The following is a 14,732-nucleotide window of genomic DNA, read 5'->3' as shown; positions in this document are numbered from 1 at the left end:
AAAAGATAGGAGGGGCATCATCTTAACAGTAGACCATTTAATATGAGATGGCTATTCAAACCTATTGTGTCCGTCAAGTCGGTTTGGAGACTGGTTTGTGGATCCCCCAACCTGAACACTACAGACCTATACAGTTACTTTGCCTTTAGTGAGGCCTTCGCAAAGATTTTCTTCGGCGTTCGGTCAAATCACTTCAGTACAAACAGGCTCATGTAGCCTTGAGCATGCACGTGGCATTGAGCCAAGGAATAGCGTGCTTGACAGTACTCAATGCTTTTGACCTTTTCACAATTTATTTCCTTTCAACTTCGAAAAACGTACCTTCCAGAGCCACAAATAAAAAAATAAAGTGACAATTATTCATGACAAAATGACCATGTATTTGACTCATGATCCAATTTGTTTAAATTAAAGTAATTCAGTGCCGAAAATTGGGAGATGAGAGCGAACTCAGAAGACCGTAATTTTCTCAAGCACAAGGTAAAGTCTCGCCAATGAACACAATAAATTAATAACCATGAGTAAACATGACTAGAGCCTTGCCTAGTTAGTATCAAAGCACTCAACTACTTTAAAAGGCAAGGAAACCCACATAAATGAATTGCTTTAGCAGGCATTGTCTCGCAGTTGAAAGCGTCATAACACGAAAAAGCAATGATAAACGGAAAAAGGGAAACGCTTTGTGCTTCTTCATTCTTAAGCACAGAGGTACCATTGGAGTCTGTAACTGGGGTATAGCCACAGCGGACAAGCTAACGGTTACAAAACTACACTGAAGAAAGCATCGTAATTCGTGAGAAGGCATTGCATTTGACCTTGGCTATAAGAACTGAATCGAGGACACTAAAAACTATTTTTCAAAAACTCATGCTGTTGCATGACACAAATAAGACCACTAGGCCATGCTGGAAGACCAGACATGCAAACACGGTAATTGTCTCTGATTACATATTCAAGCAGTAATCGTTTCAGACGTCTCATTTGTGCTTTGCCAGAAGTAATGCGAAACCGTCTAGGCGCTACTTAATACCAGAGCCTGAAGCATAGTAAAATAGTTAGACTACGTGTAAAATAAATTACCGTACAATATAAATGCGAGCATATATATATAAAATGTATATAGTCCTCAGTGTCTTCACTTATGCGGACTACACGCGGACAAACGTCATGGAATTAAATACGATGGGAAAATTAATTATATGCTGCCAGCGTTTCTTGGTATGAAAACTAAATACAGTTCACCTTCAGTAGTCAAGGTTCCAAACTTTCACACATGAACAAAATAATATCAGTCAAAAAAAGTGCACTTATTTCTCGGATTCATCCTGGACCCTTCAGGGCATCCGAATGCTTTTGCAAAAGCCGTAGAGTGGCGCACGATTTTGTTGCAGTCAGCAGCGAACGGATTTTTAACGTCTTGTGGGGTGCACGTCATGTGGCAAATAGTTAAGAAAAAAACTTTCTCTTCAGTCAGGTCGGCACTTATCTGCGTTGTGTTGCCAGCTTCCCTGGCTGCGTCCACAAAAGCAGAGTAGGCGATTTGCAGCGCTGGTATCTCGGGAAACACACGCTCGCTGCCCCTTAACTCGACGCTGTTGAAGCATTTGATCTTTTCGCGGAAGGCAGCCCGCGACTTGGCGCTGAGGAAAGATTCAACTAATCTCCCGTCTGGGTGCCACTGGATGCCCACCTGATCGAGCGCCTTGACCAGTTCTAAGGCGAGGTGGAAGCCGAATCCTCCGTAGAACATAGCCAGAGTGCCTTTTCTATAGAACAGTGGGCGATTCACAGCGCCAATGGCGACACCGATGGCATTGTCTAAATAGTCGTACTCGAAATAAGGCAATGCGTAGTTTTCTGGCATTGCAAGCACTGTGTCGTATTCCGCCGTTCTCCTTATTGTACGTATGCTCTGGCGCGATTTTATAAAGTATGCCCCAAATGATTCTTCTTTCTCTGGAAACACTCGAAATAATTCCTCGAGGTTAGTTTTGTTCAAGAATGCGGCAGGAGGCCACAGCCGCGTATTGGTGGACTGAAGTTTATCGACTGCCAAAGCTACGCTCTCCGAGTCCAGCCAAGTCGAGTCGTTAACCAAGCGTACAGCCGTCGACACAAGGCGGCTGAAGCAGGCGTCGACCATTTCCTTGTCTGTCTGCGTTAGATGCCACATGAAGTAGGTTGTTAGGAGGAGCACCTTATAGGGCACCTCGATATGGTACCCGCAGAAGGCAGGTCGTAAGCTTCTGGCTGTCCTACGATCACCGTAACGCGCCACCAGGAGAGCGCTGTCAGACACTGGTCCATAGTGTTGAGCGAATTGCCATCCCAAAAAATCCAGTATTTCATTGTTGGTGTATTTCGCGAACAGGTCGCCCACTGTTACGAGGAAGAGCACATTGGTAGTAGTAAAGACGTCCTGCTGAATAAGCTTCGGGTTTAAAGCGGTAGCGTGCTGCAGCTCGTTCAACCATCGTGGGGAGTCTATGCCAGCCGTGTACACTTCAAGTTCGCCTATAGGGAACATGGCCGCTTCGGAAGTTGCTTGCACCGCCTTGTGTAGTGACTCTAGAATGTCGCCCTCGATGTAGGCTGCCTTAAGCGCCCGTTTTTTGGTGGCTTTTGTGATGTCGCCAAAAAGCGCCGTGTAAAAGTCCATCCAGTACTTGAAGTAGGCGTCTTTTCCGTCCCTAATTACAGCGAGGTGCTGGAGGCGGTAGCGGTCGATGAGAGGAGCTGGGGTTAGCGCGATGTTTCGCCTGCCTCTATACGCACCCTTCCAAACAGGGAAGACTCGCAGCTCAAACCAGAAGGCAGCCTGCCATTTGTAAGCAAGGCTGAGGAGCACCCGAAGGGCGTCGATACCTTGTTCAGGCGGATTCGGCCACAGTAGGCTGATATTGTTGAGAAACTGCCGGAAAGTTTTCAAGTCGCTGCCGTACGTTGAGGAATTGCTCATACAAGATTCAAACATGGCCAATGGCTTTTTGAGGACGGGAAAAGACTTGGATCCTTCCAGAATGTATTTCTTGATGTCGAAGAGCCACGAGTACAGCATGTCGTGCAAGGCGGATTTGTCAAAATCTTTAATATCTTCCCTGTCTTTCGGTGGTGCCCAGTTGAAGCAGACATGGGCACTGAAATCATGGCAGGGGTCGACGTTTAAGCCTCGCGTCTCTTTGAGTAGGCTTTCATGTGAGAGGCAGTCATCAGTGACGCAGAAGCCCTTCTTCTCTTGATGTGGTGAAATGCGGACAAGGAGAAAGACGGCGATGAGGACAAAGAGCATGGTAGCAAGAGCCACGAACGTCATGAAGAACTCATTCTTCAGGAGATTGGCTACGCTGGCGTTGATGGTTTCACGAGGACTTCGCACCTGGGGGTGAATTAAGAATTAAATTACTGTATTTTTAAGGTTGTGTTATGTAAATAAAAGAGGATTCTTTCGAACCTTTCTTAACATTCGAATGACAATACACGACTAGGGTACATATTTAGGGCTCAGGTTTAATGAAAAAAAGAACCGTACACGATTCGGGTGCGGGCGCTTCTACAGGTTCCTTGAGGCGTCGCAAAAGTAAAAACAGTTTCTTTTTAGTGTATGCGGGTAGCCGGACCGTGCCTTCATGGTGTGCTCTGGACATAATAAGTGTCGAGTTTCTATTCCTGATGTGAAGTTGACGTTCTCTGTGATATCATCTGCTGCCTGCCTCACCTGGGTACTAAATATTATATACCATTTTCTTTACGAGAGCATTTATATACGAATCCAGGTCGACGGCTTGCCTTCTGTAGGAGTTCTTACGGGTATTCTCGTTGTCGATAGCAGCCTAACTATGCTAACTGCACGACAAACGTGCCTGTAAGAGCTCTCTAGTTAACCCTTTCATGTGCCAAATGTGGCCACTTATGCCTGAGAAGCTCTAAACCTCTTGTGAGGATACTGGTTAGACAAAATGATGAATGATGATGTTAGGGAATTAAATTTCATCCGCGCATTTTTTTGTTGCCCACTGCTACGCTTGCCGTCACTTGGAGTGCAGTCAGGTTACTTGAATGCCATCGGTTATCTTACTTTCAGAATTTACAGCTTCTGAAGACCGTTTTTTGTAACGGTAAATAACAGGTGCTATTTTCATTAATTTTTCAAAATATTTCGGTAAGGTTTTTCACACACAAAAATGAGTTGTTCTAATTCGATAAATTGCTCAAGTAGTTTCACATTATAAAATTGATATGCCTCCATTCACGATCGCCATCAATTCATTATATTCAATAACGAACACATTAATGCATTTCAATATGATTACGGCATCCTGTGGGACTCAGCATGGACCAGTGGTTTCTATTTTATGCAATATCGTTCAAGAAGTTGTTGTTGAAAATATATTGCATAATGATGACTGTCTTTTATTCTCATTTCGACCAAATAGTTAGAAATAATGTATTTGATAATCTAATCGGTTTGTGTGACGCCGGCAAATGCCTAAAATTTTATGAACTCGCGCGAAGTACCATATGAATTCCAGTACTTCGAAAACCAAACACGTTAAGGAAGGTGTCTCAGTAAAAGGAATTAGGGCTTTGAAATATGAATAATATTAACTGGAATGAACATGCAGATTATGGTATTGCTAATGCTAATACGAATTTCTCTTTCGAACGGCATTTAATCTTTCAGCTCATAGAGTTCATCTGCTTGCATACACGTCCATCGTGATTCCAGTATTACATCATGCTGCCATTATTTGGGACTTATACACAAAAAAATATAATTAAAAGTATACAAAAAAGGGGCATTTCATTAATCTACAACCCCTTCTGTACAGTACCTGAAGTACATCACTAAGACGCGATGATTTAATATCATTAGTTAACAGAAATCGTATTTCCCGCTTTATATTTTTGTATAAAGCAATTTTGGAAGTTAGAGCACGGGTTCTGCAAACAATATTTCATTTTCGACTAGGTATGTCTTTTCTTTAAGTCAACAAAACTGACGATAGCAGTGCGCACTACCCAAGGTTCGCAAATACGGACGTATCTCCGTTTGACTGTGCGCTGCCGCGGTGGGGCAGTGGTTGAGATGCCTGAATACGTACTGGTGTACCCGGGTTCGAACCTGGCGGCTGCGTTTCAATGGAGGCGAAGCGAAGAGGCATTCGGGTGCAGTGTGATGTATGTACAAGTTAGAGATCCCAAGGTGGTCGAAATTACTCCATAGAGCTTCATTTTGCTTCCCATCCCTTCAGGTGGTTCAGGTGCCCCATATAAACAAGCGTGGCCGACACTGCTCCTTTGCCTTCCTGTGAACCAGTTGTTGGAGGCGAAACGAAGAGGCGTCCATGTGCTGTACGATGTCAGCGCACCTTAAAGATCCCTAGGAGGTCTAAATTACTCCGAAGCCCTCCACTACGGCTAATATTTCTCTCTTTCCACTTTCACTCCCACCTTCCTCCCTTCCCTTACGGCGCTGCTGAGGTGTCCACTGAAAACAAGTGAGACAGTTACCGCGTCTTTCCCTTCCTATAAACAAATCCTGTGAACCAATTATATTAAATAGAGAAGATATACAGAAAATATATACATTTCATTACTCGTACATAAAGAACGATCATTATTTTTTTTGCCGATGTGAACATGATATCCGTATGTCGCGAAAATATTAACGTACTTGTACAAGGTATGTTAGAAAGGTATCCAAGCTTATGTTTTTGCGAACACCCGATGTATATAATACAAGCGCGCTTGCATGAGCTGATCATGAATCTTCATGCGTATGCGCTAATGTTTTCCCGCCTGCAGAGAGCGTCAGTTGCTGGGACGCAGAATTTGAGTGAGGTAGTGTGCACTGCTGTCGTCAGTTTTTTATTGCAAGGAAAATTTCGGACCGACTGGACCAGCGCTACTGCATCAAATGTTGCCAGAAACTGAACGACAGCTAAGTGAAAACCATTCGAATTTTTATGTGGCTTTCGATGACGATGCTATGAGCAGCATACAGATTGCATGCAGATTATTAAGTTGTACAACCTATTTAAAGACAGCCGCACATCGGCGGAAATTGAGCCACGCTCCGGTCGGTCATCAACATGCCGAAATGATTAGGTCACAAGAGACGGAACTTGTGGTCAACAGGAAATAAGCGCACCCGTCACGACAATGCTCCTACACATTCCTCGCACTTGGTTTACACTAGGTTTGGCGGAAAACGAGACTCCTGTAGTTCAACAGACTCTTTGCTCTGGAAATATCGCCCTCAGCGACGTCTGGCTGTTTCCTTAAATCAAGAGCTTATTGAAAGGAGCGCGATTTCAGACAAGAGAGGCCATTATGGCTGCAAAGACAGCCGAGCTAAATTCCATTCTGAAAGAGGCCTTCTCGGAATGCTTTCAACAACGGCAGCACCACTGGGTGAAGTGTGTAGAGTTTCAAGGAAACTATTTTGCGAGTGATTAGGTTTCCGACCTTCCAGTAGTTATGCCAGATTTTCTCTTAGGCCAAAGGTCGGATACTTTTCTAAGAGACCTCGTATTTACACTTTGCATTCATTTTTGTAGAGAAGACGGATGCACATAATGAAGAAATCAGTTGGTTTGATTTTGTGGGTTTTACCAGCATGAAGTAATTCAAGTTATGGTCAGAGGCATCGTAGGAGAGAGTGCTGAAAATTTCGACCACATGGGGTTCATGACCATGCACTGACATCGCACAGGACATGGGCCTCTTGCTTTTCGCCTGTGTTGAAACTCGGCCGCCGCAGCCGGGAGTACATCCCCCATCTTCGGACACAGAAGTCGAGCAACCTAACCACTGTACCACCGCGGCGGTGCCATAATAAAAAGAGGTTCCAGGACGAACATTCTTCGAAGGTCAATGACGCAAAAGGCGTTCGAAATGTGAATGACGAGGCGTCGCCGCCCGGTGACAAACATTGAACTCTCAATGCTTACAAAACCAAGAAAGAAATGAGTGCGGAATAATATATTTTCTGTTAGTGTTCTTTTCAACGACCCTGCCGAATACTGGTGTCCTCACATACAGCTCAAATTTTGTTATCGACGGATTCTAGCGGGAGAATTTGAGGCCTCTGCAGGTTTTAATCTAGCTTAAGAGGTTGCTTTATAAGCTATAAATGGCAATATGATTCTAATCTCGTCGGTGTTAAGTTAAATGTACTCATTCGACGTAGGTCAGTGGTAGTAGGCAGACAGAGTGAGAGCAACCTTGATGGCCAACAGACATTTGCCGTATTGCAACTAATGCGGATGACCAATCGCTGTTTATATTTTGTTCTAATACCGGAACCAGACCGATATGTTATTGTGCGAATAACCACAGCTCGCATTAACGGTGATATACTGCGGTATTTAAAACAAATCCCAGCTCAGGAAAATATTGGAGATGGCGCTGAAACGATCTTGCGTCGATCAAAGCTATCAATGTTCATTTAGTTGCGATGTTGCCTATTTGGAAGCAGACGTGAATCCTTTTCCACCATACCTCGTGTATAGAAAAAAGGTCGACACGAAATATCAAACAAGCAACTCACAATGTCCTTCATGTCCAAGTTTTTCAAGCGAAGTATAGTAGGGCTCGGCGTGGTGTCCTTCCTTGGTTTCGCCTCGGCTCCCTTGATCCCAGTACCCGGCTGCTGCGCCCGCGCAATACGCTGAAAAGGCACGGCGACCTTAAGGTCATCTGGAGGGGTCGTTGTGCTCTGCGGGCAAATCGCTGTAGCAGTGACTAGGTTGTCTACGGTCGGCGTCGCTTCAAGAGCGGGAGAAGGCTCAGCGGTGGTCGCCGCGGCAACCACGTTTTCCTCCTTCGCCACTTCACCCGAGGGAGCACCACATGCACCGGATGCCAATGCGGCAACTTCCTGCCGCGTGGGCTTGTGCGTAGAATCTTTGTCCCGGGCTTGTTGCGGTGGCAGAATGTCATGAATCTGTCGAATAGACGGTTCTTTGGCCTTCTCAGCTTCTCTTGGCTTTGCGATCGTCGAAGCCGGGGCGCCTGATAACTCATCTTTTTCAGCCTTAATGGTCGCGCCCTGAGAGCAACGGTTAGAGACACTGCCGGCCAACGAGCGCCGGCGGCGAATGTCGGCAGGTCCCGCTGACATTCTGCGCAGCCTCCTAATCGCAGATCCACTTTTGGAGCCCTCCTCGGCAGGCTGTGATGGGTTAGATTCGTCCTTGGGAGTTACGGTGACCGGTGCACTGCGTTTCTTCCGCGAGGACAGCTTGGAAACCTCTCTCTCCGCCTTGGAAGGGCGTTGGGGTTTACCTGTAGCGCCGTCGGGTTCGGAAGACATAGCTTAATGAGAGCGTAGTAAGTTCCAGGCCGAACCTGCGAGTCATAAAAGGGTAGAAAACTGCGTAAGCCAGCAATTTTCTTCTAGATTGTGTTACATCAAGACTGACTCATATTTTCACGAAGACAGGGATTTAAGTGAAAAGGTAATAAGGCAGAGGCATGGAGTCAAGAGCTGTCTACCGTAAGTCCCAGCTAGAGGAAGAAGCGCCCGAGAGTCACCGACTTCGTCTCTCAGGCGCCCCCTGAAATTACCAGGTGGTATTATTCCTCTCTTAAAAAACAAACGCATGCTCACAGAAAGACATGTTCCGGAGGGGAAGTATGGCCTTCAGTGGTTGAAATACGGGTTTATGCGAAGTACATGCACTACGTCAGACGAGCGCTCACGACTAGAACTTCGTACACATTCATCTGGAACAACCTCGTATATAACATCTGATACACGACGTAACACTGTGTAATGCCCAAAGTAGCGGTTGAGAAGTTTTTCTGATTTGGCAGTCCGTGGAGTTGGCAGCCGCTTTCCTTTCGTTGTCGGAGAATGATGATGGCGCCATATTACCTCAGGAAATCTACATCTAGAATCAAATCACGAGAACATTCCCGGAGAGTGACGTAGCTGATAACAAACGTTCACGTAAAAATCTGGATTCTGCCCATGCACTGTCCAATAAGAGTATTTAAATGCGGCCCAGTCGTGCGTATCTGCGTACCATACTACGGTGTCGTAAGCTTCCTAAAATGATCTGCCAGTTTTCTACCTAAAATTTAAAATTCTGCTCCGGTCTCCACTCAAGCGCTGACGTAATGACCATCTATCTAAACACGCAGGGATGTCCAGTGGTAGCCTGTCTCGTGAACCAAATGCAGTCGTTTTTGCTTCGAAATATATCTCTGCTCTCATTGAGGGGACTTCATTGTACTGACCTTTAGCAGTCCTGTTATGTTTCTAAAGGTCAACTCCCACCATCTTCACCTTCTTGTTACCAAGGGAAACTGCACTCTGCTACTGGCCATTATGCGACGTTAGAGCAGTTCCGCTCCTGCCATATGCACCTCCCTCATCCCTCAACCCTCATCAGGAGTAGCATGCTAGGCTTACCACCAGGCAGACATCTCCTGTTGCCATTAAAATATATATCTCTCTCTCTCTTTAGCAGTCCTGCCCGTAGAGGTCGCTCTACTCAGTTTTCATGGCAGGAGCTTCGGGAGCAACCAACCAAGTCAACTAAGTGGTTCTCAGAGGAATTCATCTTTTGTTGAAGGAGATCGTGGCTTGCGGAAGGGGAAATGGATTTTCGGCGTGGTATCGGAAGGCCCTGTTGTGCGAGGTTTTCTTCCATAGTGCGAGGTCGCTGAAAAAAAACGAGGGTCTAGGCGCTCCAGCGGAAACACCATACAGTCCAAGTTACCGATAAAGGCGCTACTAGAAAATTGGACCAGGTTCTCCACAGTGATAGCAAAGGCGCCGTACTTCTTGCGTGTGACCGAAGTGGTCGTATTGAGTTGGCTGCTGGACTGTAATTCACTGGGTTGGTGGCACCTAGGGTAAGGCGGACAACAGAGCTTGAACTGAAGCTGGGTATCGGAGGACGTCGGAAATTTCAGCTTCAGCAACCCGCAGGGATGGCCGCGCGACTTGCTGAATTTCTTCGCGGATCCCCGCGAGATAATCGGCCCTGAGTTAGGATATGCCACAGACATTCTCTACTTCCTTGCGTACAATGGCACGAATAAAATCGCTGAATTGGTTGATGTCTCCTACAAAGGCTGTAAGAAGCTCGGCAGCAGTCGTGGCATTGGTCTGTAGTAGACAACTGAGCGCTGGTGGAGCATCTTTTTCATTGTGACCGCCTCCGTTAAACACGAGGTAAGAGTAGTTAGTGGGCTATGCACAAGACCAGCAAAAGGCTGTTCTTTATTACCACGCATCTAGTGGCGCAGCTTCCTGTCTTCAGACATGGTTGAATCCGCTCGTCGAAAGCGTTTCGTCAGGTCGTCAACATTATCATGACGGACTCGTGTGGCATCTATATTCGGGATTGTAGAGCCCGTTCTCCTCGTTCGCGCCTTTGCAGGCTAACGTATGTCTCCTTAATAAAACGGAAAAATTGCGGCACCAATGTTGATCGCCTTCTCGGCTCTCATATAACGTTAAAGCTTCGTCTTCCAGGCAGAAAATTGCGTTCGGTTCTTTAAAGTCGTCGTCTCACCCACCATAGGACTTCGTTCGATCAGATTGAGCTACTCCTTCGTTTTCTTGCGGAGTGCTATGGAACGACTTCGGTACTCGGAAGTTCGGAAAGGTGTATTACTTTGCTTTGCGGAAGTGGTGATTTGCGGGTCTGGCCAGAGGGTTGTTGTCGAAGTAGACTCCAAGGACCCGTGCTCAGCGGAAGGTGCAGGTTTCTCAGGCTGACGTAATGCACTGGCGTGTACACAGGCAAGAGCTCGCTCTCGTTGGTTCGACGAGGGGTGTACGACATAGAGAGGCCATAAAATCATCAGTTCTACCAAAACTGTCACAAATACAGGAATTTACGTGAAAATGTAATAGGACAGAGACGAAGTGTCAAGAGCTAATCTACTGGGAGTCCCATCTTGAAGAAAAGCACACGAGAGTCACCAACTTTTTAATTTCTCAGGAACGACCTGAAATCACAAGGTGTTGATATTTTTGACAGACGAGTTGACAAAATGCGGAGCTTAAACTGTCACCTGTAAAGATTAGCTTTTCATGACTACTCATTCTTTACACTGACAGCATCGCAACTGGCAGAATGTTTTAAGAGCGGTAGCTATGCACACGTTTTGTGGTTTATGTCAAATTTTGTGTGGTGCTCCAAGTTTCTATTAGTCGAAAGGAGGGTTCTTCACGCTAGTGTGCCACCTGAGCAATCCAAAATGGCGTCCATCTCATGGTGCGAGGTTCTGACCGGTGCTAAAATTGGTAGCCCCGTCAACCTTTAAAATGTGTGACATAGATTTACCGACGACCTCTGGTCACTGCAACTCTAATAGGGGTGTAACTTACAGCGGCTTTGGCGATAAATTGTTAAATTGGTTTAGAGGAAAACAAAGGATCGTGTATCTGTCACACGTCTCGTTGGAACCTAAACGGTACCGTAAGAGAAGGAAAGGAGGTGGGAGTCAAAGAAAAGCATAGAAAGTGGGGCCACAGTAGAGGGCTCCAGAATAATTTCGATCACAAGGGGATATTTATGATGCACTGCCATCGCACAGCTCATTGATGCCTTTGCGTTCCGCCTGCATCGAAACGCAGGCCGCTGCTGTCGGGATCGAGCCCAGCTCCTGTTCAGCAGCCGAGTGCCTTAACTATAACTCATCCACTGTGGTGGGTATGGCGGATGAACCAGTAACAGCAGGAGGACGAGGGTGATGCAGGAACCGTCTTTACATGCTGAGAACGCTGATACCCGAATTTGGAACATAGGAGTGAAATTCAAACGTGCTTAGCCCTTTGTGCGGAACCGCTTTAGATATCTAATGCTCTTGGACTGAACGCCGATTGGTGGTGCTCTGCTACGACTCAGGATACGAGAGACGTCGTAGTAGAGGGCTCCAGAAATTTCGACCAGCTGAGGTATTCAACGTGCACTGACATCGCGCAGCACACGGGTCTCTATAGCTATTCGCCTGCATCAAAAAGCGGCCGCCGAAGCCGGATCTTGTTACCACATCCATGGGCACAGTAATGGAGTGCGATTACCACTGCGCCACCCCGGCGAGGCGATCGATGGTGTGCTCAAATTTAGATATTAATACAAATCAGTCATTACGCTAAACTTGCGATCCTATGGATGGTGTTAGAGATACCGGAGTTGTGTTTAACGATTAGTTGGGTTTCTACGCGCGTAAAATTGCAATTTTGTATCCACTCTCATTTTGGTGGGGGATTCGCACCATTTATTTTTGCGGTCCCAAAATGGTCGAAATTCGGGGTTGCAGGTAACTGCGTATCTGGCAAATCACTGATCGTAGACACATGCGGGTTGTATTGAATTATTCATCTCTACGAGATCTATACAAAAAAGGTTGAGATCAATAACAGCTTACACTCTTGAATGTCAACGCGTATCGGCGGCGGCAGCATTTTCATTTCATCGCAAGAGTAATCTGAGCAAAACAAAGACCATCGACATAAAGCGCTTTTCAAGTGGAATGGCACTTTTTCTCGTCTTTAGCATTTACCATGTTTCTGTCACTTCTATGCGAACGTATTGGAAATGCGCGAAAAAAGAAACGGATAAAAAGAGAACAAAGACGGATGCGCCCGTCCTTGAAGGCCACCGCTTCCCTTGTGGTAGAGCATCCGCCTCGCATTCGGGAGGCACCGAGCGCGATTCCTGGTGCCGCAAGGGTACCCACCGGTTTTCAATGGATACAAGTTCTCCCGCGGCCTGGTGCTCGGCTATTCTGGGATGAAATGCCTGGGAAAGGGGTCTTGGCGAAAATATATTCGCCAATGGGACAGTGACTCATTCCGCCATCGGACAACCATAAGTCCGCCTCGCGCGATAGGAGCCCTTATGTGGCCCATGTTTCCAAGACGGAGCTAGGGTTGTGATCCATGAGATCGAGGCATCAGCCGATGGGGACCACCATTGTCGGTAGGCCTCATGAACGAACACTTCTTGCCGCAGCTGACGGCCATGCGCCAACGCGTGCACCTAGAACGTTCCTCCCCTGCCCATGTCGTCACTCCTCCTTTTATACGTTCCCTTCTCTCCTGTTTTGTAAGGTGGCACCCAAGTGTAATGCAGGGGGCTTCGCCCCCCAACTAATTTTATATATGGCAAAATGCTTCCATCACCGCTACTTTATTTTCTTCTTCCGCCTCATTTTCGGCTTCATGGTCGTCGTCTTTATCTCCAAAATATACCAGTGCACTCTTTCTTATCTCTTCTCTTTCTCTCACTTTTCAAGTGCCGATTAACGTGCCTTTCCTTAGGCCCAGTTATTTACTCATTCTTCTTGTCATTTCCTCTCATTGCAATGACCCCCTGTTAGAGTTTTATTGCGATAGCAATACTGCGCCAGGTTTTGAACCGTAGCGTAGCTCACGGTCGGTCGCCACGGTTGACCTTCAAGTGACCTTGACAAATAAATTGTTGGTGTGCACAATTCCGTGCTGTCTACCCGAAGTATACCTTCGCCTTCCTTTCCCCAAATATTCGTCAGACCCACGAGTTATTTTTAAAAACTGCGCCAGGTTTCGATCCGTTGCGTAGCTCGCGGCCGGTCGTTACGGCTGACGTTGAACAGCCGCGAAGAAGAAGAACTCGCGGTCACAGGCAGCTAATGCTTTCGCTCTTCATTCGGTTCAGCAGAATTGAACCCTTATCTATTATATGTGGGTTGGTAGCTTACGCTCTCGCGTCATACTCTTAAAAGATGATCTTAAGTGTCCCCAGTAAGGTAGCACCTTACACTGATAAAACATGATAGGAGTATAATGTAGCAGGTAAAAGAAGCCTAAGCCGTTGCTATCGCAATTCAACTAGGGTTAATCATAATTAAACCACCATAAATTGTTTTAAACCACTGCTGCCCTCTTTCCTTGAAGCGTACGAAACCACCACCACACACCTCACCACCATAGCACTCATCGTGTCGAAACATGTTCACCAATGTTCTCGAGAACCACAATAACTGTTGCTCTGACCACCGCATTAGGGCACTGTGTAGAAACAAGTATCGATTTCGTACTTATATACACCGGGTACGCATCACATCTCCAGCAGCACCATAGAAATTTTTATGTACCCACAATACCCAAAATAACACGAGCTAATAAACTACAACAAAGAGATTTCCTTCGTACGCCCTCTTTTATTCTTGCGGAGCATTTGGTCCTGATTACCCTTGTCCATCCCTGCACGCTCATCCCTTTACGTCTGACATCTTCCAATTCACTTCGTAATCATCAACACTTTGTATCCTAGGAACATTTGCAATCATGTAGTCATACAGTGGATTCACTACGTACTTCGCTGTTAGCCATCCTTTATCATATAGCGTCGACACCATGATCCTGGCCTCTGAAAACTGACGCACTGTGTTTTTCTACAAGGACCACGCTCGCTTCATGTCCCGTGAATTCTGGATCTCGCACAAGGCCCTTCCTCACTAAAATCACATCAGCCCCGCTGTCTCCCAGCACAGAGACATGTTTACCGTGAACCTCTCCCTCAACGATACGCATGTGTTCGGTATTAAGCTGCCACTAATCCTCACTTATGCCCTTCAATACGTCGGCCTGATCATGACGTTTACTGTCATGCTACTCCTTCACCCGCTCTATTTCTGGGTATAGGACGCAAGCAGATCTTTCCCGCAGTCGTTGTCTGCACTCATTCGGTTGGTGTCCCGTCATCTTTCAGTTCTCGCGC

At 46.3% G+C, this 14,732-nt stretch overlaps 1 protein-coding gene across 1 annotated transcript; it reads right to left on the bottom strand.

Moving 5' to 3' along the window:
• Window positions 1-1,288: 1,288 nt before the first annotated feature.
• Window positions 1,289-8,125, bottom strand: LOC146209532 (endothelin-converting enzyme 2-like). Its single transcript, XM_084580400.1, has 2 exons — window positions 7,553-8,125; window positions 1,289-3,376 (listed from the first exon to the last, which is right to left on the bottom strand). Exons 1-2 carry the CDS (start codon window positions 8,123-8,125, stop codon window positions 1,289-1,291), a joined length of 2,661 nt encoding a protein of 886 aa, XP_084436526.1.
• Between the last annotated feature and the right edge of the window lie 6,607 nt (window positions 8,126-14,732).

Source organism: Amblyomma maculatum, chromosome 1, assembly GCF_055883805.1.
Source record: "Amblyomma maculatum isolate TAMU_Amacu chromosome 1, ASM5588380v1, whole genome shotgun sequence".
NCBI lineage: Eukaryota > Metazoa > Arthropoda > Arachnida > Ixodida > Ixodidae > Amblyomma > Amblyomma maculatum.
The sequence above is the reverse complement of the archived record's forward strand: the minus strand, read 5'-3'. Positions and strand labels throughout refer to the sequence as shown.

Coding starts and splice junctions, on each gene's coding strand:
- LOC146209532 (XM_084580400.1), bottom strand. CDS start 8,125: ATGTCAGCGGGACCTGCCGACATTCGCCGCCGGCGCTCGTTGGCCGGC. Junction 3,377..7,552: donor ACTTGGACATGAAGGACATT/GTGAGTTGCTTG, acceptor ATTCACCCCCAG/GTGCGAAGTCCTCGTGAAAC.